Raw genomic sequence first — 26,305 nt, 5'->3', positions numbered from 1 at the left:
TTATTAGTTTTGCTCCAAAGATTGTGGGGAATGTTGCACCTTGTTGAATAAGGATGCTGTTACAGTTTACTATTATAAAGACCGTACCATTTTAGTTTACTTCTTTATCGTGAATTGAACTGAAAAGGACTGAGGAAGGAGAGAGAGAGATGCTTTTCTTCAAAAAAGCAAGTCACTGAAGCTCATTGTAAGTCCTGCACTAGAGGATGCCGTAACAGGAGATGGCTTGGCTCCAGGGAGCTGCCTACAAAGTGAGGTTTGGCTGGCAACAGGTTGCTGATTGACATCTGCAACTGGTCACATCTGCACAAATTAAAGGCCAACAGCAACTATATTGTTGGTCAAATTAAAACTAAGAACTACGGATGCTGAAGAACTGAAACAAAAACCAAAAACGTTGGTGAAATGCAGCAGGTCTGAGAGCATCTATGGAGAGAAATAGAGTTCACATTTCGAGTCTGCTGACCCTTCTCCGGAACTATTTGAGTACCTGAATGATGGGGTGAACGATATTGGAAGTCTTTGTCTCCTCTCTTTTTTTTTCATCTCGCTCCCTCCTGAAGAAAGTCAGTTCATTTTATCCCACTAGGTGCAGTAAACTCTGTAACTTCTAACCAATGCATCAGAGACTTTATAATTCATAACTCAGTTGCTTTGTACATCTTGTGAAGACGTCTCAGAGCTCAAAGGAAAAGATCAGAGAACTGAGCAACTTGGGAAATGAAATGAATACCTCATTGAATCCTGAGGACTAGTGATTTCAGCTGTTTCCCCAATATTTTGTTTCTTTCCAGTCATGACACCCTTGTTTGTTTGTTTGTTTGTATGTATGTATGTATGTGTATGTCTGTGGGTAGGTGGGATGTTTTAAAAGGGTATTAGAGTTTAAAGTAGGAGAGTTCTATGTTGACCATTCGTAGTTTTTCCCCTATGGTTACAACATATTTTATTTGCAAAATACAGTTAAGTACAGAAGTTTTGTCCATGTTATCGGTTAACCTGGGTCTATCTGACAGGTAAAGTGGGGACCTTGTGTAGTTCTCCAAAAGAATTAAACTTTTGAGATGCCTTTGAGAATAGTAGGAGTTTGATTTTCAGCACACGAAGTTCATAATTACTGCTAAATAGGCTAACTGACCCTGAAGGACTAATTTTACATATGTACAATGTCAAATATCTCCAGAATGATAACATTAATATTTTTAAAGTTTGGTTCGTATTTTAACTTGAGTCCATGTGTATGCTTCAGTCATTTATTTCACGAGATGTGAAAATGGAACTCAGAAGTGGACAGACATTTTAAAAACATTTTTTTTTTCTTCTTTTTGTTTCTTAGTTTACTGGCTGAGAATATTCTCAATGTGATTTGTCGCTTACCCTGATTGATAACATCATTGCTGCTAAATGTCACCAGTATTCCCATTGATTTGTAGTTTGGGTCCACATTTGGATCCTATTGGAATGTCTCCTTGGGGTGGCATGGTGGCTCAGTGGTTAGCACTGCTGCCTCACAATGCCAGGGTCTCCGGTTCGATTCCAGCCTTGGGCGACTGTGTGGAATTTGCACATTCTCTTTGTGTCTGCGTGGGTTTCCTCTGGGTGCTCTGGTTTCCTCCCACGATCCAAATATGTGCAGGTTAGGTGAATTGGCGATTGCTAAATTGTCCATAGTTTTGTTAGGTGCATTAGTCAGGGGGAGGGGTGGGTTACTCCTTCGGAGGGTCGGTGTGACTTGTTGGGCCGAAAGGCCTGTTTCCACACTGTAGAGAATCTAATCTAATCTAATTTGTACCCTGGTCTATGTTAAGAAGGTTTACTTTACCTACCAGTGACTATAGTCTGTCACTGATTAGGTTTCAGCAAAACTGTGTGTGTCTTTTATTTGCACTATAATACATACTTTACTGTAAGGTAAGTAAATATCTCCCTGGTACATGTTGTTCTGCTCTCTTGACTGCTGATTATTCACTGTTCCATCATACATTACTATTTCATTACTTGCATGTCTTAGTGTTCAATTCAAGCTAACATTGAGTAAATGCAAATCCATGTCGAAGTGATGTCTTCATCTATGTGGGTAGCTTTCTTCAAGGGCTGTGGTGAGTGTTGGCATTTAGCCACTGACCATGGAACCCACGCCATAGTGCAATTACTGGGGTTGGTGTTCAGTGGTTAGAATAGCTTTTTAAAAATTCTTTTGAGGTGTGGGTGTCACTGGAACGCCAGCAGTTGTAGCCCAGCCCTAAATGCCCTTGAACTGAATTAATGATTTGCTAGGCCATTTGAGCAGGCAGTTATGGGTCTGGAGCCCGTTCTGGGCCAGATTAGGTAAAAGGACAGCAGATTGCCTTCCTGAAGGTTATTAATGAACTAGATGGGTTATTATAGTTTCACGGTGAACATTACTGAGACTAGCTTTCAATTCCAGAATTGTTTAATCCCAGACAATTCAATTGAGTCTAAGTTTCACTGGGTACCTTGCTGGGATTTGAACTGGTATTGTCAGAGCATTAGGTTGGGCCTCTAATTTAACTAATCTGTTACCATAAATTTCTACATTTTTTTTTTGTCATTGTTGAGCAGAAAGGCTGGATCCTTGTTTTACTACTTTTTGTATTTAACCACTTTGAACATCTGTACAACAGGGAATAACAACTGTTGGTGCTTCTGCGCACTGACAAAAACATTAGGACAGTGACCAGTGCCAGCTATGCAAGATCACACCAGGCCATTTCTTTTCGCCATGACAAAGTCTGTGCTGCAGCCTCAGAATAGGAGTTGGACTTTGCCAGGTGTGGGGTGTCATTGACTGCACACACCTGGCACTGAGAGAGCTGTATCACAACACTGGAATTTATCAACAGGAAGGGGTTCCATTCCATGAATGTCAAGTGTTCCCACTGCCATGTGCCTGCTATCATAGAACAGTCCCCCTGACTGATGCAAAGCGCAGGTTTAGTATTGCCCATGCTTTGACCTGGGCCGTGATGGAGCAGAGCGTGGTTCTTCTGCTTGTGCCAGTCTCTAGAGGAGTTGGTTGAGGCGGGGAGAGGGTGCTCCAATGTAGTCTGGATCATATCATTCTAGCCAGCTGTGCTCTACACCATTTGGAGAAAGCAGTGAGGTGATGTTACAGGTGCTGAGGAACTGGGAGAATTCGGGCAGCCTTCCAAGGAGGAGCATAAGGATACTGGGGAGGAGGAAATTCTCCTTCTGCATGTCAGAGCTCGGCAGCATTGGCTATTACAAACCATGAAGGGCCTTATTGACGTCCCGTTCACGCAGATGAGAGCTGGGTGCAGCAGACTATTGTGGAGTGCAAAATAGGCCTTGATCATGACCCCAGCATTCGGTTTGCATTGTAGGGATGAAGTTCAGCATCTGTTAGTTTTGAGCGTAAAAGCTCAATTGGAATTATCTGTCTGATTACTTGCGTGTAGGTGATTATCATTCCCCAATATAAATGATAAACTGTGGGTCTACAGTTGGCACTGGGGACAAGGTGGCATTGACTTTGAGGGTTTTCTGATGGGATGTACGTGTGGATATACCAAAGTGTGTGGCATGGTGGTTGAACTGCCACAAGGGTGACAGAATGGAGTTTAATGTGTGAGGGAGCATCGGCTGTGCCAACTATGTGCCTTGAGCAGCCATAAGGCTACTGTGCCATGACATAACAACAGATTGGATGCAACTCTGGACTACCGACACTTGTCTGGTGCGATGAGAATGGAATTGGATGAGAGGGGTTCCATAGTGGCAGGGTAAATAGTTAATAAGGTGAGTTGGTAAGATACAGCGAGAAATCTTGCTAGGCCCAGTGGCAAAAGTTGCTCCAAGTACGCTAGCTTAAGACCAAGCTGCAAAAATACATAAGATTCTGCCATCGGTGTTCCTACTGTATACAGCCTATGCCAACAGTGAATCGGTTGACTGGAGGTTGAAAAGCCATCGATTATTGCATTTTAAGTCTCAAATCATGGTGCTCTGAACTGAATGTCTTGTGTGTAATCTTCCCATTTTAGGGGCATATCCTCCGCAACAAGCTTATCCTACACAGCCGAATATGGCTCCGCCAAACCAATTCCCCACTGCTCAAGTTGCTCAGGCACCACCTTACACCGAAGCTCCTCCAACTTATGCCGAGGTGAGTCAGCTAGTTTGCATCAACTTTATTCCTCTAAAAGAAATAAAGCACTTTGCAATGGCCTTTGAAAGTGTCACAACTTATCAGGTGTTTGTCGTTCAGCAGTGAATGGGAGTTGGTAGCTCAGACGGTTTGTAATGCAGAATGACAGTAACCATGTGGGTTCAGTTCATGCACTGGCTGAGGTTACCATGAAGAAGGACTTTCCTTTTCAACTTTGCCCCTCACCTGAGGTACTCTCCGGTTAAACCTCCCACCGGCCATCTCTCCCTGATGAGGCGATGGTCTCGAAGGACTTTTGCGATTTTTTTTTTTTTTTTTTTTTTTTTTTTTTTTTTTTTACCAGTGAATTGTAGTATTGTTGAGGAAACTTACTTTTTTTTAAACTGGCTGGGAGAAAAGGAAAGTGTCTGAGGTGAAGGGGGGTGCTTTACTACTGAGTAAGATATGGCAATGAGTGGGAGTTGAGGCAAATTGCTCTGTGAAAATGATCGTAATGATTTTGTAAATAGCACAAGTCAATTGAGCCAGTAGAACGTGATGAACATCAATGAGCGCAACTTTGTGTGTGATTTCTATATAGAATTTCACACCCTAGTGTCTCCCAGACCCCTTGCCTGTGCTGTCCCAGTCTCCATTTCTCCTTAAGTGCTCCCTTACCTCTATATTCCTGAACAATAATCATGCTGTTTCTCCTTTTTTTTTTTTCTCTTGCCTCCTTTCCCTCGCTTTCCTATACTTTGCAACTCCCGTTATAAGGACACCCATATCCCAGCCCCTCCCTGTTGCAGTCCTAGCAAGCTACATATTTTCTCAGAACTCAGGATCCCACTCTCGTCACTGATACCAACAATTATCGATGTTGCCATTTGGGGGTGGCACAGTGGCTCAGTGGTTAGCACTGCTGCCTCACAGCACCAGGGTCCCAGGTTCAATTCCAGCCTCGGGCGACTGTCTGTGTGGAGTTTGCACATTCTCCCTGTGTCTGTGTGGGTTTCCTCCGGGTGCTCCAGTTTCCTCCTACAGTCCAAAGATGTGCAGGTCAGGTGAATTGGTCATGCTAAATTGCCCATAGTGTTAGGTGCATTAGTCAGAGGGAAATGGATCTGGGTGGGTTGCTCTTTGGAGGTCGGTGTGGACTTGTTGGGCCAAAGGGCCTGTTTCCACATTGTAGGGAATCTAATCTAATCATACAATCTCGCCAACTGCTTCCCAACTCTGTTGCATCAACATTCCATCCATCTCAATAAGCAGAAATTTTGGAATTGAGTGTGTGTATTCTATAGCATAGACCAGATGCTCCCTCACGCTCTCTCTCTTTGGACAAGTTAGTGGGGAAAAAACAGAGACAGTTGATACATCTGTTGTTAGTTATACCAGAGAGAGTGAACCTTTTGGCTCTGGGCAGCTGAGCTTGTTTCAGGAAGTGCTCTTTGGTGTATTAATGAGTTGAAGTACAATGTAACCTTGTCTCTTCTGAGTACAAAACATGCCATATATTTACAAAATTCAAAGGTTTGATTTCAGAATTAACTTCTGTCATAGGCAAGGGTCAAATTCAGATCCGTGTTACAATTATTTCAAAGAGAATGTTAAAATAACAATAAAATGAATAAAATAACATCCTGATCATTTAGATTTGGATTTTTGTTACGAGAGTTCAAAACTGAAGTTATTTAAATTTGTTCATTTATGCAGCCAAAAGATGGCATTGGACTATTCTTAAATGTTGAATACTGTGACATGGCCTCCTGTACTGATTTTGCATCAGGCAATCTCTCTCATAGCAGGGTTAGGAAACTAACTCTTCTTTTACCCCATTACCATTATGTTGTCTACATGCGAGAGTATAAGCACTGGGAAAGTCGTATTGGAAAAGGTAGGGTCATCATTGGTTGGTATAGACGTTAAGCCTTTTCATACCCTCTTGGCCTGCCTGGGTCTTTTTGCCATTCATAGACTTCAAGTAATCCATTTGTGGGAGAGCTTCTGTGGACGTGATGGCTGCTCGTTTCACGAAGAAAGACTGTGTATCTGCTTGTTTTCCTTCAAGTGGATTGATTTTTTTTAAACCTCTATTAAGTTTCTCTTCCTGTTTTCCCCCGGCTTCTGATTTTCATTTGTTGGTCTGTGTTCTATCCATATGCTCCTAATTAAAGAGATTGGGTTCAATTCCTAATTTGGCAACTCCATCCAGTTTACAAGTTGGTTTTCCCCAGTTGATGTGTCTGGTGTTTCTGTGGAAATAGGACATGATTACACTTTCACAATGACACAGAATAAGAATTATTGCCTTTCCCATCTCTTGCCCTCTTTGTTGGCATTAGGCCAGAAGGTGTGATTTCTTTTTTGTATCTGTGGTTCTCAAATGTTTTTGGTTGAAAGATTCCTTTTGCAAATGGACAAGTAATCAACAGCCTCTGTATCAAAGTTAGAGTACTTTAAATTCTTCTATGTTTGTATTCATCAGAATCCTGTTAAGGAGATGTGCCTGACATTTTCTGAAGGCTGTCTGACAGGTTCAGCAACATGCCTGTTGAATGACTACATGACACCTTTATGATCTCTCTTTCTTTTGTTTCTTCATGAAATGAATGCTGTAAAAAAATGTTTCAGTGGCCCAGTCTTTTGGCTGAACAATTTTTAAGGTATTAGGCTTAGATTTTCCAGTAGGAAGATTCTGGTTGCCGAAGCATAGACGAGAGTTGCACCCAACTCTGTCATAGAGTCAGATACTTCAAAAGGTACTGCTCCTGGCTAACTTTCCAGGTAGGTAAATCAGAAGAGATTAGAGGAATTAAAACCTGCTGTAACTCCATTATAAGTCAACCTACAGCATATGGACTGTAGCAGTTCAAGAAAGTAGCTCGCCACCACCTTCTCAAGGGGCAAATAGGGGTAGGCAATAAATGTTTATCAGTCAGCAACTCCCATGAGTGAATTTTTAAAAACAATTTCAGCTTGAAACATAGCAAGGCAAGGTATAATTATTACTGTAAGGGCAGTGCAAGACAGTTTAAGGGATTAAGCAAAATAGCATTCTAGAAAGCTAAATACAGAAAAGTCCAAAAATTGTTAGCAGAGATAAATAATATAAATATTCAAAATAGTTGGTTTAGCACTGATTAAAATTATTTGTGTATGATGGGAAGAATCTATTACAGCAAGGAATGTCTTTGGTAAAAGCACTATACATTTATTCTGATTACATTAATAATAGCAGTGAGTTCATTGCCTTTTTCATGCAGTATGTTCCCATGCGCAGGCTGAGATGACTTTGCCCGACATTGCAAAGTCAGGTGAATTTAAAATAACTGACGGAATTACATAGAAGTCGCAATGCGCAAACAGGCTCTTTAACCCAACTAACCAATGGTGTTTATCTTCCACAGGAACAGCGATCCTAATCCCATGTCCCCACTTCTAACCTATCAACTTGAAGATGGGTCTCTTTTTTTTTTTAAGTCATTTTATTCGAGTTGTATTGTAGTGATTTGTAACAAGGACAGCCAGGTAGACAAAGAATGAGTTCCCTGAATGGGGCTGTTAATCTGGTCTAATCAGGGAGCCCTGGCTGACCGATATAAAGAGGAGTGTCAGAGAGTCTGTTCACTCAGAGCTGGCTCTGAGGGAACTGGATCAGTGTCAAGGACTCTCCACATGTGAATAAAAGGTAACTTGGCGATAGGTTACTGGCTTCTGTGGAGTAATTTCAAATATATTGCACTCTCTCTTTTAGATAAGAGTGGGATTTTTGCACACAATGGCGCAAATAGGAAATGTTGTGCCAGAGCTCATGCAGCAGAGATGTAGCACAGCATGGCTGACCTGCGTCAAGATATGGCAGAGCTCAAAGCAGGCCTGCAGGACAACTGTGGCAAAGTGTGTTAGCATTGGAGGCACAATGGTCAAGAGGCAGAGCTATGGCAGAGATCAGGTGGCATGGCTGTATCAAGGTGTGCCAGAGCTCGTGCAGCAGAGTGTGGCATGGCACAGCAGAGCTGCAGAAGAACTGTGGCAAGGCGCAGTAGAGTTCCGGCAGCAGAGCTGCAGCTAAGGTCAGGCGGCAGAGCTTCAACAGAACTGTAGCAAGGTGCGGCAAAGCTGTGGCAAGGCATGCTAGAGATGTGGTAGAGCTCCTGAGGCAAGGCATAGCAGAATGCCTGGGATTGAGCTGTGGCAAGGCATGACAGAGCTCAGGCGGCAAGGCGCGGCACAGCTGAGGTAAGTGATGGCCAATCTGTGGCCGAGTGAGGCTCAGACTGCAGAGCTGCATCGAGATGTGGCACTAATGCAATCTGAGTGCTCGTGTTGAACATGATATGCATTGTATTTGCAATGTAGTTAGAATAAAGGAGCCAACACTATTAACATGAATACCCCGATGGCCGTTTGAAAGCATTTCTATGTAGTCTTTTGTCTGCTACAGAGTGCTGTGGTTTCCTGTTTTTCTGCTTCACAAGAAGGGAGCTCTGCTGAAATATGTTAAAATTGTTCCAATTATCGCTGTTTAGTATCAGCATATTCCCATTTGAAGAGAGGATTTATATGTCAGACTGTAACAACAGCTAGAAAATCTGCGATCGTCTGCATTTTTGGGCACTGTTATTCAAAATTACCATGGCAGATCTCCTTGGTTTTTCTGCTTGGTTGAAGAAGCTCAACCACACACCAAAATAGAGTCATTAGAGATGTGCAGCATGGAAACAGATCCTTCGGTCCAAATTGTCCATGCCGACCAGATATCCCAACCCAATCTAGTCCCACCTGCCAGCACCCGGCCCATATCCCTCCAAACCCTTCCTATTCATATACCACACACCAAAATTCAAATGCCTTTTAAATGTTGCAATTGTACTAGCCTCCACCACTTTCTCTAGCAGCTCATTCCATACACGTACCACCCTTTGTGTGAAAAAGTTGCCCCAAGGTCTCTTTTTATATCTTTCCCCTCTCACCCTAAACCTATGCCCTCTAGTTCTGGGCTCCCCAACCCCAGGGATAAGGCTTTTGTCTATTTATCCTATCTATTCCCCTCATGATTTTGGAAACCTCTATAAGGTCACCCCTCAACCTCCGATGTTCCAGGGAAAACAGCCCCAGCCTGTTCAGCCTCTCCCTGTAGTTCAAATCCTCCAACCCTGGCAACATCCTTGTAAATCTTTTCTGTACCCTTTTAAGTTTCACAACATCTTTCCGATAGGAAGGAGACCAGAATTGCACGCAATATTCCAACAGTGGCCTAACCAATGTTACAGCTGCAACATGACCTCCCAACTCCTGTACTCAGTACTCTGACCGATAAAGAAAAGCATACCAAACACTTTGACTATCCTATCTACCTGCGACTCCACTTTCAAGGAGCTATGAACCTGCACTCCAAGGTCTCTTTGTTCAGCAACACTCCCTAGGAGCTTACCATTAAGTGGATAAGACCTACTAAGATTTGCTTTCCCAAAATGCAACACATCGCATTTATCTGAATTAAACTCCATCTGCCACTTCTCAGCCCATTGGCCCATCTGGTCCAGATCCTGTTGTAATCTGAGGTAACCTTCGCTGTGCACTACACCTCCAATTTTGGTGTCACCTGCAAACTTACTAACTGTACCTCTTCTGCTCGCATCCAAATAATTTATGTAAATGACAAAAAGTAGAGGGCCCAGCACCGATCCTTGTGGCACTCCACTGGTCACAGGCCTCCAGTCTGAAAAACAATTCTCCACCACCACCCTGTGTCTTCTACCTTTTTGAGCCAGTTCTGTATCCAAATGGCTAGTTCTCCCTGTATTCCGCGAGATCTAACCTTGCTAATCAGTGTCCCATGGGGAACCTTGTCGAACGCCTTACTGAAGTAAAGTTGATGGGACCTGATAATATACTCAGGTGCCAACTTCACTTAGTACTTAATTGAATAATTGAGTGGCTCAGAATACTTATTAGTTCACCCTGAGATTACCAGTGAACATAACCATTGCAGACTTTAGAATCTGATAAGTTAAACTATACTTAGTTTATACTAAGTTTGCTATACTTAGATTGGAGCCTGAGTGCCCCTTGCATTGAAAACATTTTGCTTTGTCAGAGCATTCTCCACTTCTCCTCACCTCACCCATTAACCTTTCCAGAATTACCTTTGGCACCAAAAAATGGTTAGTATCATTCACATTTTAATTTAGAGATTTGATATATTATTTTAATATCTTGATGTTAGGCTACCTTTTAATGAGCATGACAGATTAGATTAGATTACTTACAGTGTGGAAACAGGCCCTTTGGCCCAACAAGTCCACACCGACCTCCGAAGAGCAACCCACCCAGACCCATTCCCCTACATTTACCCTTTCACCTAACACTACGGGCAATTTAGCATGGCCAATTCACCTAACCTGCACATTTTTGGACTGTGGGAGGAAACTGGAGCACCCGGAGGAAACCCGCGCAGACACTGGGCGAATGTGCAAACTTGGGTCTCTGGTGCTGTGAGGCAGCAGTCCTAACCACTGTGCCACCGTGCCGCCCACTAAAGATGAGACTGAGCGGAAAGCAGAGGATGGCTGGGAATAGATTTAATATTATCAAAATAAGAGGAAGCTGGAAGTGAGGACTCGTATTGTCTTTTTACTATGGGTGAATGTTATTTCAGAATGAAGCCTGAGTGAACATCACCTCTGCGCTCTGAAATCAATTGTCCCATCTGTATTTACTGTACTCCATTACTGGAGGGCCTCCCGAAATGGGTGAGCTTTAGAGATGGTCCTATTGTGTTACCAGATGTTAAATCTGCAGCGTTTGTTGCTCCTGGGTTGATTGGCTTGTTTGCCCATTTCTCAGACGCTTAAGAGTCGACTAGTAAGGTCTGGGGCAGGAAACTAGCTGGTTCCATTACTGAGACAATCTTTATGCCATGATTTGGAAGTGCCGGCGTTGGACTGGGGTGGACAAAGTTTAAAAATCACAACACCAGGTTATAATCCAACAGGTTTACTTGGAACCCTAACTTTCGGAGCGCTATCTCTGTACCAGTTGATTTTTAAAATACTGTCCGCTTCCATGCTGAGGTTTGAACCTCTGTCCCAGAGCATTAACCTCCACCTCGATTACTCAGCCAGGGGCATCACCACATTAACAAAGTCTCCCACGTATGGAGGATCTAAAGATCTAATGCAGAATTCTAGGAGAATAAGCTGGGGAGGGACACATGCTGGAAACGTGACAATAAAGACCGTGCTGGAAAAATCCATCCACATTTGGAAAGTGGAAAGACAAGTTAACGTTTCATCTGACGCCCCGTTGTAAGAAGATATGACACAACACCAGGTTATAGTCCAACAGGTTTATTTGGAAGCACTAGCTTTCGGAGTGCTGCTCCTTTACCAGGTGGTTGGTGGGGCAGGATCATAGGACCCAGAATTTGTAGTCGACGGGGTGACTGTACATTTGCTGATTTGTTTTGCAGTTGCATTCTATTTTGTTCAAAAAGCACACCATCTGTAGGCAGTCAGTCCATGTGACATTTTATAAAATCCTACTTTGGAAATAGAACTGGTGTGGCTCAAGGTTGGGATACAGACAGTCAAACCTCACACCTTTTAATGCATTGTCTGAGCTGAGATGTCATCCTTTTTTTTATAAAACCTTAAATTATCTCTGGAATGTGACTTGAAAGTAGTTCTGGGATTTACATATTAGTGAATTGAAACATGCAACCCCATTCTAAGTGATTAAGACTTAACAGCAATCTGGGTTTGTTCAATACATCACATCAGTTGCATGACACTTTGATCTTTTACTATAAATTCCGTCCTATGATCCTGCCCCACTGGCTACCTGATGAAGGAGCAGTGCTCCAAAAGCTTGTATTTACAAATAAAGCTGTTGGATTATAATCTGGTGCTGTGAGAGCTGATTTGTGGCTTTACCTCCTGCTGCCTGTCCCCTCCTTGACGAAGCGCTCCGAAAGTTTCTACTTCTAAATATACCTGTTTGGACTATAACCTGGTGGTGTGTGATTTTTAACTTTGTCCACCCCAGTCCAACACCAGCACCTCCACATCATTGTTAAGAATATATGGTTAGACTTGAAACTTGAACCTGTTATTTCTCTTTGTAAGTCTTGATGGACCTTTTTGTGTGTTTCCAGAAACATTGTCATCTGTTCACTTCAAACAGCCTTGGACAACATTATACTGTGAACTTTATAGATTTACTGTGAAATGATCGTTTTGAATTTGTTTGCATCCCAGCTTCACCAGCAGCCAAGATCTGTCCAAGCGCGACCTGGTTATCCAGGTGGCTACTATGTACCAGTCACAGGCCAAATGCAAGTGGGTCCAACTGGGGCAGCCATGCCCATACAGTACTATGCAGTGCCACAAGTCTTCTCTCCATCTTCAACTGTGCTCGTGAACGATGGATATGATCCAGGTGCCAGGTTTGGGGCAGGAGCCACTGCTAATATTCCAGTAAGTGTTCTGAATAGTTGGCACTATGGGTATGGTTATGAATTATAGTGTGGCACAATGTTCTGTGATTGTTGGGGTTGAATTGGATGTAACTTGGATAGTTTTATAAATTTTCTACATCATGATGCTAAAGCAACCACAGGTTTTTAAAAAGAGAATTATAACATTTTTAAGTAATGCTCATACTGTAATTTTAAACTATAATAAACTATTGTTAAAAATTACATTTTCTAGTTGTCTTTCCTGTCCATTCCTTTTTGTCACATTTTTTCATTTATTCAAAAAAAAATTTCTGTCTATAGCACAAAAAAGTTAGAAATTATTAGACCTATGACTAATGAGCTGAGCTGTTGCAACCTTTTATTTAAACCCAACCTCTTTAATTACTATAGATGATCACTTGGTGTAGTGATCATTGTGATCAGGGGGAGAGCCACTGTGCAGAAAAGCATGGCCAAATTCAAAACAAGTACTGAAAAAATGATTTCTGAGGGCAATCATGTTCCAAGAAACCATGGTTATCCAAGGTACATAACTAGAAATAATTAACAGGGTCCATCTTGCTCCCTTGAGTAACAAGGCTTTACAGAACCAGAAGTAGCTGTGTCCATCCATCAATTCCAATTCCCACTTTTTACCTCTGCCTTTTCAAAGAGCAAAAACTGATTCAGCTTCATCTGAATTTTATAATAACTTTCACTTCTGTTGTCTTCCTGTTTGTTATTCCATATTTATTGGCCTAGAGATTTATCTTCATTTTGATCATTCTGGGATCCCTCGAAGATCTTTGTATATCTTTGGTTTCACTCCAATCCATTTGTTTTCCAATATCAAGCTCTCTCGTAGTCTTAGTCTTTCTTCATTGCTTAAATGCCTGATTTTGTTCCAACTTAACATATAATATAGAACAGCACAGGGCCTTCGGTCCTTGATGTTGTGCCGGCCTTTTATCTTCTAAGACTAACCTACATACCTTTTGATTGTACAATCCAAGAGTCGCTTAAATGTCCCTAATGTATCTCACTCTACTACCACTACTGGCAGTGCATTCCAAGCAACTATTGCTCTCTGCAGCTATAAAGCTGCAGCATAACCTCATGACTCTGAAACTCAATCCCCCTGCTAATGAAAGACAACACACCATATGCCTTCTTGACAACCCTATCTACCTGGATGGCAATTTTCTGGAATCTATGGACACACGCCATAGATCTCTGTTCCTCCACACTGCCAAGAATCCTGTCTTTAACCCTGTATTATGCATTCAAGTTCAACCTTCCAAAGTGAATCACTTCATGCTTTTCCAGGTTGAATTCCACCTGCCTCTTCTCAGCCCAGTTCTGCATCCTGTCAATGTCCAATTCCAACCTACAACAGCCCTCCACACTATCCACAACTCCTCCAACCTTTGTGACATCAGCAACCTTACTAACCCACCCTTCCACTTATTCATCCAAGTCATTTATAAAAATCACAGAGCAGAGGTCCCAGAACCGATCCCTGCGGAGCACCACTGGTCACCGAGCTCCAGGCTGAATACTTTCCATCTACCACCACCCTCTGTCTTCAGTGGGCCAGCCAATTCTGTATCCGGACAGTCAAGTTTCCCTGTAACCCTTGCCTCCTTACTTTGAATGAGCCTATGATGGGGAACTTTATCAAATGCCTTGCTAAATTCCATATACACCACATCCATTGTTCTACCTTCATCAATGTGTTTTGTCACATAGTCATAGAGATGTACAGCATGGAAACAGACCCTTCGGTCCAACCCGTCCATGCCAACCAGATATCCCAACCCAATCTAGTCCCACCTGCCAGCACCTGACCTATATCCCTCCAAACCCTTCCTATTCATATACCAATCCAATGCCTCTTAAATGTTGCAATTGTACCAGCCTCCACCACATCCTCTGGCAGCTCATTCCATACCCGTATCACCCTAAACCCCTCGTTCTGGACTTCCCCCACCCCAGGGAAAAGATTTTGTCTATTTACCCTATCCATGCCCCTCATGATTTTGTAAAACTCCATAAGGTCACCCCTCAGCCTCCGACGCTCCAAGGAAAACAGCCCCAGCCTGTTAAGCCTCTCCTTGTAGCTCAAATCCTCCAACCCTGGCAACATCCTTGTAAATCTTTTCTGAACCCTTTTCAAGTTTCACAACATCTTTCTGATAGGAAGGAGACCAGAATTGCACACAATATTCCAACAGTGGCCTAACCAATGTCCCGTACAGCTGCAACATGGCCTCCCAACTCCTGTACTCAATACTCTGACCAATAAAGGAAAGCATACCAAACGCCTTCTTCACTATCCTATCTACCTACGACTCCACATTCAAGGCACTATAAACCTGCACTCCAAGGTCTCTTTGTTCAGCAGCACTCCCTAGGACCTTACCATTAAGTGTATTAGTCCTGCTAAGATTTGCTTTCCCAAAATGCAACAGCTCGCATTTATCTGAATTAAACTCTATCTGCCACTCCTCGGCCCATCTGATCAAGATCCTGTTGTAATCTGAGGTAACCCTCTTTGCTGTGCACTACACCTCCAATTTTGGTGTCATCTGCAAACTTACTGTACAAACATTTAAAAGCAGCTCTGCCATGAAATTCAGCAGGGCCTGTAGAAACTCAGACATTTGGGACTAGTGACCACAAAATCTCTCCCCCTGCCTCTCTAATGTTGGTAGGGTCCAGGGTATACCGTCATTCTCAATTTGTATACTCCCTCCCTGAAAACCACTATTGTGCTTTTTGTTTAAAAAACTTCTTTACAAATACATATCCTAACCACAAACTCATCTTCATAATGGCCCTTGGAGAATGAGAACTGCCAAGCAGCAACCAGGTAATTCGCCAGTGATAGGAAAGATGACAGGAAAGTGAGCCACATCAGATAACTTACATAGCATACTAGTTCTTGCTTCTCTATGCCAGTTATAGCCAAACTAGTCAGCACCCTTTTCCCATTCTGTGTAAATGGTGTCCTGCTTTTTTTTTCTCAAGTCTGTTTCTTTCGTCCTATTTCTGATGAGCAAAAAGCTTTAACCTCTAATCTTCTAGGAACATTTGAGTTCTGTACTACCAAAACACAGTTGACAGTGCAGCTATTTTTGTTTGGTGCTTTTTTTTTAGTTATTTTCGCTTGGATGTATTTTTTTCCTTTACCGTTTACTGCCTCTACCAGAAAACACTCCAGTTACATTCTCTCAAGCCTTTCCTCAAAGAATTCAGTAAGGTTTGTGAGGCATGACGCAGGTCACAAAGCCATGCTGATGATCTTTACTTGGAAAACCATAGTTTGATTAATCATAAATCTTGTCTCTCAGAATACTCTCCAATACTTTGCCCACCACTGACCTAAGACTGACTGGCCTGTAATTCCCAGGATTATGCTGACTCCCTTTCTTGAATAAGGAAATAATATTTGCCACCCTCCAATCATCTAGCACTACTCCAGTGCACAGTGACGATGCAAAGATCATTGCCAAAGGCAGAGCAATTTCTTCCCTTCGCTTTGTGTTGTAACCTAGGGTATATCCCATTTGGCGCAAGGGATTTATGTATCCTTATATTTTTCAAAATTTTCAGCATGTCCTCCTTCCTAACATTACCTGTTCTAGCCTATCAGTCTGTTTCGCTGTCTTCAGAAATGTCAAGGTCCCTCACTAGTGAATACTGAAGCAAAGTATTCATTAAGGCCCTCCCCTACTTCTGATTCCAGGCACAAGTTCCCTCTGCTATCCCTGATCGGCCCTACTCTCACTCTGGCCACCCTCTTGTTCCTCACATAAGTGTAGAGTGCCTTAGGGTTTTCCTTAATCCTACCTGCCAAGGCTTTTTCATGCTCCCTTCTAGCTCTCCTAAGTCCATTCTTCAGTTCCTTCCTGGCTACCCCACCCCACCCCAATTCCTTTTGAAACATCAAAACCCCGGAACATTCAATAACTATTCCTGCCCAAATGATATCCGAGCCTCGTAATGGGCACAACATCATAGAGCACGGGTCAGTACTTGGAGCTGAGTTCATCACCCTTCTCCCTGATTCTTCTTGCATTAAAATAGACACACTTCAACCCATCACACTGACTGCACCTTTTCCCCTATCAACTGTCTATCCGTCCTCACAGACTCTCTGCACACTGTATCTTGCTGTTCACTACCTACTCCATCACCTGATCCGTAGCTCAGGTTCCCACCCCCTGCCAATCTAGTTTAAACTTCAGCCCTGATTTTCCATAACAGGCCTAAGCCGGGCCAAGGAGAGAATTCATTGGCCGTGTTGTTTCTCCTGTTACCTTTATCATGTCCTTTTTAACCCTCAAAATTTCTGTTGAACACTTTTGCGCTGCGTGTTGGGTCTTCTAGAATAATGCAGCATAGAAGAACATCATTTCAGCCCATCAAGTCTGCACCAAGTCTTTGGAAGAGAAATCCAGTCTGCCCTTTTCTCCATTCATACCACCCCTCCCAAACAGCCAATTCTTTCTCTGTCCTAACTACTGTTTGTGTTTTTTTTTAAAATAAAAAAACCTTTCTTTCATGTTGTTTCTGGCTCTTTTGCCAATCAACTTCTGACTTTAAACCTGGGTCATGCTGATTATTGATCCTTCAGCCATTGGAAACCGTTTCTATTTATTCTGACTAAACCCTTCATTATTGTCATCCCTTCAAATCAGTTCTGGCCCTAAGGAGAACAATGCAACCTTTTCTGTCATTCCTTAGACTCCTAAGTGTCTACAGCATGGAAGGGCTGTAGTCAACAAAGACTACAACTTTGGCCTGTGGCCCTAGAGGCTAATAGCAACAACAAGTGAATCTCTTAAAACCTGTTTGAGTCAGAAACATTTGTAACATTCAATCATCCTTTTCAGGCAGTGAGCTTCAGGTACCCACCACCCTCTTCGACTCTCCTCTTTGCCTTCTACCTTTTAAATCTATCCCTCCTGGCTCCTGATCTCGTTTTGCTAATAGAAAAAGTGCCTTCCTGTTTACCTTGTCTATGCTGTTATAATCTTAGAAACCGCCATAATGTCCCCTCCTAACATTTTGAAAATAGCCCATGGCTCAGAATCTCCACTCCAAGGCAGCATCCTGGTGAATCTCCTCCACATTGTCTCTTTTGTAATCCCATCCTCCTTTTTAGTTTGATGATCAGACTGCATACCATAGTCCACTTGTGGCCTAACTAATGTTTTACACAGCTCCATCATAACCTCCTCCTTCCCTTTGTTAGCCAAAGCATAGAATACAGGTATCCCATATGTCGTCTTAACCACCTTTTATCTACCTGCCCTGCTGCCTTCAAGGATCTATGGACATGCACATCAAGGTTCCTCTGATCTTCAGTAATTTCCAAGGTGCTACCCTTCATAGTATAATCGCTTGCCTTATTGACTCTCCAAGTGCATTATTTCTCTCTCTTCCTCTCCCACCCCTCCCTCCCCAAAGGTTGAATTCCATTTGCCACTGCTCTGCTCTGCTGATCAATGGGTTAATTTCCTCCTCACTTTACCATCCTGCCACTTTTCACATGATCCTCAAACTTCTTGATCATACCCCTCTATTTAAATCCAAATCATTAAAGTACACACAAACAGCAAGTGCCCCAGCACTGAGCCCTGCACTAGAACTCCACTGGAAACCGACTTCCAGTCACAGGAACATCCCTGTATCGTCATCTTTTGCTTCCTGCGTCTCAACCAATGTTAGGATCCAAGGTGCCAGTTTTGCCTTTGATCCCATTTTGGTAATGGCAGACTTTCTCGATCAGTCTGCTGTTACCAAAAGCCTTGTCAAAATCCATGTCAACCACATTAAATGTATTGCCCTCATCAAAACTCCTGGTTACTTCCTCTCAAATTAGATCAAATCTTCATTTAACAAATTTATGCATTCTATCTCTGATTAATTCATGTCTCTAAGTGCAGATATATTATGTCCCTCAGAATTCTTTCTTGTTGTATCAGTGAGGTTAGAGTGACACAAGCCTGTGATTTCCTGGTCCTTCCTTTTTTTTAAATAACGGGACAACATTAGCAGCCCTCCAGTTCATTGGCACCTCACCTGTGACCAGAGAGGAGTTGAAAATTATTGCCAGGGCTCCTGATGGTGCCTTCCTCATATCCCAGGCCGTTGAGGAAAGTGTCTCATCCTGGCTTGTAGACTTATTCACTTTGAAGGCTGTGAAATCCTTTTGTGTTTTTTTTTTTCCTCTCTCGCTTGCGCACTGTCTCTCTCACATACAAAAAAGCTTTGGTGTTACGGGTGGAGGGAAAACGCACTGGGGAAACTTGGTTCAAGAGCTCCAGTCTGCAGGATTGATGCAACGTTAATTTTGCTTCCCAAGACCTTCTGTTCGCTGCTGTCTTCCTCCAAGTTTTTCCACATCTTTGCAAAAGGCACAGGGTGATTGGCCCACTAATTATAAAATCTCATCGTTACTGCTTGAAGGCAATAACCTACAGTGACTGGTGGAAGAAAATAATTGGCTGCCTTCAGGCTTCAATTAATTCTATTGCACAGCGCTAAAGACATAGAACCCATCCCTTTGCTAGTCCAGAGGCCCCTCTCCTTCTGTTGTGAACACCTAAGCTGGTCACCTACCCAGGAACCAATCAGAGAGAGCTGTTGTCAGGCTGATGACTTCCAGTATCTAAACTGGTCACAATTGCACAAACCAATCAGCTACCTGTTGCTGGACAAATCTCTCTCTGAATATATTCTGTCTGGGGTTGTGGTGTCTTATCTCCTCCGAATTGTTGCAAAACAACCATACAAACACCCCTCACAATGAGTCCAGTAACTACTACTTAGAAGTGCAGCAATTCCTTCCCCAGTCCTTAGTTTTATAACAGTCCTTTTTCCATTCTAATCCACAATCAAAAATAAAGTAAAAAATACCATCTTAACAGCAGTTCCTCTCCTCAGAGGATGGTTTTCCCCTTTTTCGTGACAGTTGCAAATTGTGTTTACAAGACTGATTTCCTTCCTGTAGTGCATTGTATTTACTTTCGACTCCCACTGTTCATTTCCTTTTCCCATAATTTTTAGCATAACAAAACACTGGTTACTGAAATAAAAGGAAGAACTGTGGATACTGGAGATCTGAAACGGAAACATAAATTGCTGGTGAAACGCAGTAGATCTGTGGGGAGATGTCACAGGTGCTGGCAGGGCTGCTGAGTTTTACCAGAAATTTGTTTTGGTGTCATAGTTTGAATAGATCAGTAATCTATTTGTAAACTGTGGAACAGTAACACCCTGAGACAGACAAACTCTTCTGTTGTATACATTTTTCATCCTATGTTGAGGTCTTCTCGACTCCAATTGACTCCCATTGCGTTTATAAACCCTCCTTCTTTAAAGGCCAAATAGTGGGACAGCAAGCTCAATGCATTTTGTGCTCATGTTCACATAGACTCAGTGCAGCAAGTCTGTGTATAGACTGGTTGCAAACCTCACTTTGCCAGTTGTCCCAGTATATTAAAGCATGGTACCATTCTGATGCTGCCAAACTTGATAACCTAAGGAGCTATATCGGAGTACAAAGCCTGCACAAAGAAATCAAAAGCTCTCAAAATTGCATCTTTTTGAAGTATATTTGGTTCATTGTGACTGGAACTATGTCAACCACTTAAATTGTGTGTTGTGGTTACTTATAATGACCAACCACAACCCTCGGGTAGAGGAAGATAATAATTTATTCAAGTGTACGCAGGAAATGTCCTACCGTAGAACTAGCCAGAACAGAACTCTACTGAATAGAAGCAACCTATCTTTATTATACACAAGTAGTCAAGTACACAGTTCATTATTCAAATTCCATCTTTGTCTGTAAATAATCACAAAAAGCTAGTGCCTTCAGTTTCGGGTACATATCTTGTACTCACCAAAACCGAGCCTGTCATCTTGCCCTGGCCTAGCTTTGTCCCTGCTACTGTTTGCTTCACCTCTTCTCTGTTTATCCTCATGCCCCCATCTCTTAACCAGTTAATCCTTCATGATTCCTCGGGCCATTCGGGGAGGGATCTGCGAATCTCTGCCTTTATGGTGTACAAGGTTTGGAGAATTCTGCTCCTTTGGTTTTACTGTGAGCATAGAAATCCCTATTTAGCTTTTACAGCCCCTTATAGCCTGTTTAATTCTTAGATATATTATTCCTTTGGTCTGTGGCTCTTTTAACATGGGTTTCTGTCAATGGTTACATCACTGTAAAACCTTGTCGACTTGAATCAGATTGACCATGAGGAAGACCTGTATTTAATTGAATATCCTGTTTGCCAGGGCTTATAAAATGATATTACCCGTCAACATCTCATTTATCTCTTAAATGAGTTGTACCACAATATCATGATGTGGTTACTCAGTGACTGAATTGTCACCCTGCGTTCATGCAGAATGTTGAGACCCCTCCAGAAGTCTGACTACTTAACAAAGCTGAACACTGATGAGTGGTCAAGTTGGCTTGCTGTCCCAAAGTACTCCAATGATTTAGTTCCCATTTGTCAGTGAAAACCAAGGATGTGTCTAGATATCAATATTCAGGAAATTGGAGAGGGAAAAGAAGCAAAACTGAAACTCAAACGTATGCTGATTAAGCTGAAAGATATTTTGGGTTTTTGGTATTTTATCAGAGGATTCAATTTTACCAATTTCTGTTGGTTCACCTTAAAAGCAACTTCTATTTTTCTTTTTCAATTTAGCCTCCTCCACCTGGTTGCCCTCCCAATGCAGCTCAGATTGCAGCCGTGCAGAGTGGCAATGTCATTGTGACCCAGAAAAAGGCCAACTGGATTTCCGGTGGCTCAAGTGGTGGTTATACAATCTGGTAAACAAATGAAAGCGTGAACAAGAACGTTTTATGGAAGGAACCATTAATCTTAGTTTGTTTAGACAATTAATGGATGTAACTTGATAACTAAGCTGCTTTGAAATACTTTAAAAATTTCTCTCTTCGAGCACAGAATTTAAAGTTGTAGTATATCTGTTAAATGCTTGTAAAGCAACGTTGAGTACTTTAAAAAGATTTTTTAAAAATCTGTTTAGTTTGTGCCCTTTTAAGTTTAATCAGGCTAAAAGAAACCCAATAAATCGGAATAAATACCAAAAGAACTGTGGATGCTGGAAATCAGAAACAAAAGCAGAATATGCTGACAAAGCTCAGCAGGTCTGGCAGCATCCATGAAGAGAGAATTTAGAGTTAACGATGAGTTCAGTGACTCAACCTGAAACATTAACTCTGATTTCTCTCCGCAGAGGCTGCCAGACCTGCTGAGTTTTTCCAATTAATCAGAAAGTGGCATCAGTTGATCTTAAAAGGATTAGGAATCAACTTTTATGAACCAAAGTAACCCTTTTGGGTCACTGTCAGTTTGCTATGTCCCTGATCACTTTTTAAAACACTGATTTGGCCTATGAAGGACAGAAGTGTATGTGTGCGTGCTCTGCACAAATGATTTCTATGTATATTGCTGTTAATGAGAAATATATAAAGCCTCATGATGTTCTTCACTTTTTAAAATTAAATGCAATTTTGGATGGTTGTGAATAGTTCGCAAAGGGTTAATTGTGCTAATCCCTGAAAGAAAATTCTGAGCTTTTCTCCCTTGTTGCTTTATACACCTGTAACCTCTTGAATTGTCTTTTTGCTCAAATATCAGTTTTCCTTTTGGAGGGGTGAGGAGTTTATTTCTTTTCCACTGTGTTTTGATGGTCACTTTGTGCCTATTTGCCGTCAGATCTGTCCAGAGCACCACAACTGATTTCAATAAAAAATCTTTCTGGGCCACTGATTTTGTTTAAGACCATGGCACAATGCATGGACATGGCTGCAATCAGAGCACCTAAAATAGTTCATTTCCAGACTGAATCCTCAAAGGATGAGGGATATCCTCTGCTTACCCCTCAGCTCTTTCTGGAAATGCTAATTTGTGCTTCTAATTGAAGGAGAACACTTTTGGTCAATCATATCTAAGCTTCGGGAGTGAATTACTGACTTGTATTTGCCATCACAGAATCAAAATGAAAAGCCTGTTTAATTCTCAATGTTCAGTGATCAGCTTGGACTTGGGAAAAGATGACCTTAGCAAAAGGATTGATGTATTGGATGGCATTCTAACACGTTATATTAGCCTGCCTGGTGCTTCATATGTCTGAGATAAATGAAGCCTTTTTTGTTTTGACAACGCTGTGTCACCAACCAAGTTTCACCCCAATCGTAAGAGGTTGACTATATGCAACTTCAGCCTGGTCATTTTGTGCCATTTAGTTGGAAAGACCACATTTTCTGTGTTACAGAAATGTATCTCTGAAAGATCAGCCAGTTGGCACCCACAATGCAAGTTGTACTTTATGAATGTATTAAAAAACAATGCATAACTTTAACATAGCATGGACTCTTGGTGTTTAATAGTCTGACAAACAAGGCAGTTCAGTTCAACTGGCCATTCATTTCGGCAGACATTTCATGTTATTCTGTGACAGCCAGTGTATAATGTATCATTACTGCTCTTGGAAAAGCATAAGTAGTTCAAAAGTTTTTATTTAAAGTTACTTTTCATAGAAAACTTACAGTAGATTATAAAATAGACTGTCACACCTAGTATATGTAACACTCTCCAATCTCTTGATCTTGTATTCTTTCTGCATCAGTTTGAAGTTGAATACAAACCAAGAGGAATGTGTCCAATAACATTAGTTAGATTGCTTAATTTTTAAAAAGAAACTTGTGTAAGTGCTGTCATAACACTTGGTGAGACAATTCCAGTCATTTACATCACAGTCTAGCTCGGGGCCAGTAACTTGTTTGTTTAAATTTAAAGTTTTGTTTAAAGTTTTGTGATCACCAGTACTTAGAGAATAAAACCACAAGGTTCCACTATTTGAACAAACAAAACAAACTTTACAAAGTTAGAACAGCAAAACAATATATTTACAGGTTATACTCTAGATTTCAGAATGAGTGGGAGTTAAATAACAGTAAGCAACAAAGTATGATCGAACATCCAATGGAGCACATCAAACATGGTCAGCACAGGTTTTGCGGGTTTCTCAGCACATCACGCGAATCCCCTCCAAAGGTGCACATTTGATGACCCGAATTGCTGAGCCTTTTAAGAAATGGTGAAATAAGACAGAGTATGTCCTGCCAATGGGCAGCATAGCAACCTCACAGTGCCAGGGTCTCAGGTTCACGTTCAGGTCCAGCCTTGGGCAGCTGTCTATGTGGAGATTGCACATTCTCCCTGTGTCTGTGTGGGTTTCCTCCTGGTGCTCCAGTTTCCTCACACAGTCCAAAGATGTGTAGGTTAGGTGAATTGGCCATGCTAAATTGCTGATTGTGTCCAGGGATGTGCGGGCTAGTTGGATTTTCTATGGGAAATGTGGGATTACGGGGATGGAGGTTGGGTGGGATGCTGTTCAGAGGATCAGTCTAGACTCATTGGGCTGAGTGGCCTCTTTCCCCCTTGGGATTCTATGATGCTACTGCTGAGCATGCACCAGAAATGTGGCCTATGGGCAGGCCCACACAAGGTCAGTTTGTGTTTTATAACAGCACACACTTGCAAAAAGTTGAGACTTTTGCACGCTATTTACTTGTCTCAGTAATAAAATATGCAAGAGGCTGTCTGAAACTGCTCACACTTGCAAATTGTGAATTAATGTTTCAATGCACCACATACTTTCACTTTCAATACCATGTTCTGTGAATGAAAGTTTGCATGGCTCAGTCCTGGGGTGAACTGGTTTCTCCTCTGCTGCAGAAGCTGAATAAAGAGCACTTCTTCCCACAAAAGCTGGTAACTCAAGTTCGGCAACATCACATCTAGAACATAGAACATAGAACATAGAACAATACAGCACAGAACAGGCCCTTCGGCCCACGATGTTGTGCCGAACTTCTATCCTAGATTAAGCACCCATCCATGTACCTATCCAAATGCCACTTAAAGGTCGCCAATGAATCTGACTCTACCACTCCCTCTGGCAGCGCATTCCATGCCCCCACCACTCTCTGGCTAAAGAACCCACCCCTGACATCTCCCCTATACCTTCCACCCTTCACCTTAAATTTATGTCCCCTTGTAACACTCTGTTGTACCCGGGGAAAAAGTTTCTGACTGTCTACTCTATCTATTCCTCTGATCATCTTATAAACCTCGATCAAGTCACCCCTCATCCTTCGCCGTTCCAACGAGAAAAGGCCGAGAACTCTCAACCTATCCTCGTACGACCTACTCTCCATTCCAGGCAACATCCTGGTAAATCTTCTCTGCACCCTCTCCAAAGCTTCCACATCTTTCCTAAAGTGAGGCGACCAGAACTGCACACAGTACTCCAACTGTGGCCTAACCAAAGTCCTGTACAGCTGCAACATCACCTCACGACTCTTGAATTCAATCCCTCTGCTAATGAATGATAATACTCCATAGGCCTTCTTACAAACTCTATCCACCTGAGTGGCAACCTTCAAAGATCTATGTACATAGACCCCAAGATCCCTCTGTTCCTCCACCTGACCAAGAACCCTACCATTAGCCCTGTATTCCGCATTCTTATTTGTTCTTCCAAAATGGACAACCTCACACTTGGCAGGGTTGAACTCCATCTGCCACTCCTCAGCCCAGCTCTGCATCATATCTAAGTCCCTCTGCAGCCGACAACAGCCCTCCTCACTGTCCACAACTCCACCTATCTTTGTATCATCTGCAAATTTACTGACCCACCCTTCGACTCCCTCCTCTAAGTCATTAATAAAAATTACAAACAGCAGAGGACCCAGAACTGATCCCTGCGGAACTCCACTTGTAACTGGACTCCATGCTGAATATTTACCATCTACCACCACTCTCTGACTTCGACCGGTTAGCCAGTTTTCTATCCAATTGGCCAAATTTCCCTCTATCCCATGCCTCCTGACTTTCCGCATAAGCCTACCATGGGGAACCTTATCAAATGCCTTACTAAAATCCATGTACACTACATCCACTGCTCTACCCTCATCCACATGCTTGGTCACCTCCTCGAAGAATTCAATAAGACTTGTAAGGCAAGACCTACCCTTCACAAATCCGTGCTGGCTGTCCCTAATCAAGCAGTGTCTTTCCAGATACTCGTAAATCCTATCCCTCAGTACCCTTTCCATTACTTTGCCTACCACAGAAGTAAGACTAACTGGCCTGTAATTCCCGGGGTTATCCCTATTCCCTTTTTTGAACAGGGGCACAACATTCGCTACTCTCCAGTCCCCTGATCTCCCTCTGTTGGTACAGAATCCAGCATTTCAAATGTTAGCAGCTGCAGCACAAGGAAGTGGGACCTCGCAGAAGGCTGCTGGATATTATATACACCGGCCCCCCAACTCGCCGCCCCCCCCCCCCCCCCCCCCACCCCCAAGACATCAGGGGTCTCCCAGACAAGGCACACAATAGCGCCATTGTAGTTTTCTGCCTACCAGTGCAGCATATCTCAGGAACAAGATATCACTCTTGGTCATCAGCTCCTGATGATGCCATGCTTGAGTGCTTCTGATGCTGGAGATCAGAGTCCACATCAGAGTGGTGCTGGAAAAGCACAGCAAGTCAGACAGCATCCGAGGAGCAGGAAAATCAACATTTTGGGCAAAAGCCCTTCGTTCCTGATGAAGGGCTTTTGGCTGAAACGTCGATTCTCCTGCTCCTTGGATG

General features: G+C 42.5%; 1 protein-coding gene across 2 annotated transcripts in view; it reads left to right on the top strand.

Moving 5' to 3' along the window:
- dazap2 (DAZ associated protein 2) overlaps window positions 1-23,003 on the top strand; it is a 71,752-nt gene extending 48,749 nt beyond the window's left edge. For both annotated transcript variants that reach the window (XM_072567310.1, XM_072567309.1), the window contains exons 2-4: window positions 4,026-4,147; window positions 12,394-12,612; window positions 21,323-23,003. In XM_072567310.1, coding sequence (XP_072423411.1) covers window positions 4,067-4,147; window positions 12,394-12,612; window positions 21,323-21,451 — 429 coding nt within the window. In that variant the 5' untranslated portion in view covers window positions 4,026-4,066 and the 3' untranslated portion in view covers window positions 21,452-23,003. The remainder of the gene's footprint in view (window positions 1-4,025; window positions 4,148-12,393; window positions 12,613-21,322) is intronic.
- The last annotated feature ends 3,302 nt before the right edge of the window (window positions 23,004-26,305 follow it).

This window comes from Chiloscyllium punctatum, chromosome X (genome assembly GCF_047496795.1).
Source record: "Chiloscyllium punctatum isolate Juve2018m chromosome X, sChiPun1.3, whole genome shotgun sequence".
NCBI classification, from domain to species: Eukaryota; Metazoa; Chordata; class Chondrichthyes; order Orectolobiformes; family Hemiscylliidae; genus Chiloscyllium; species Chiloscyllium punctatum.
The sequence above is the reverse complement of the archived record's forward strand: the minus strand, read 5'-3'. Positions and strand labels throughout refer to the sequence as shown.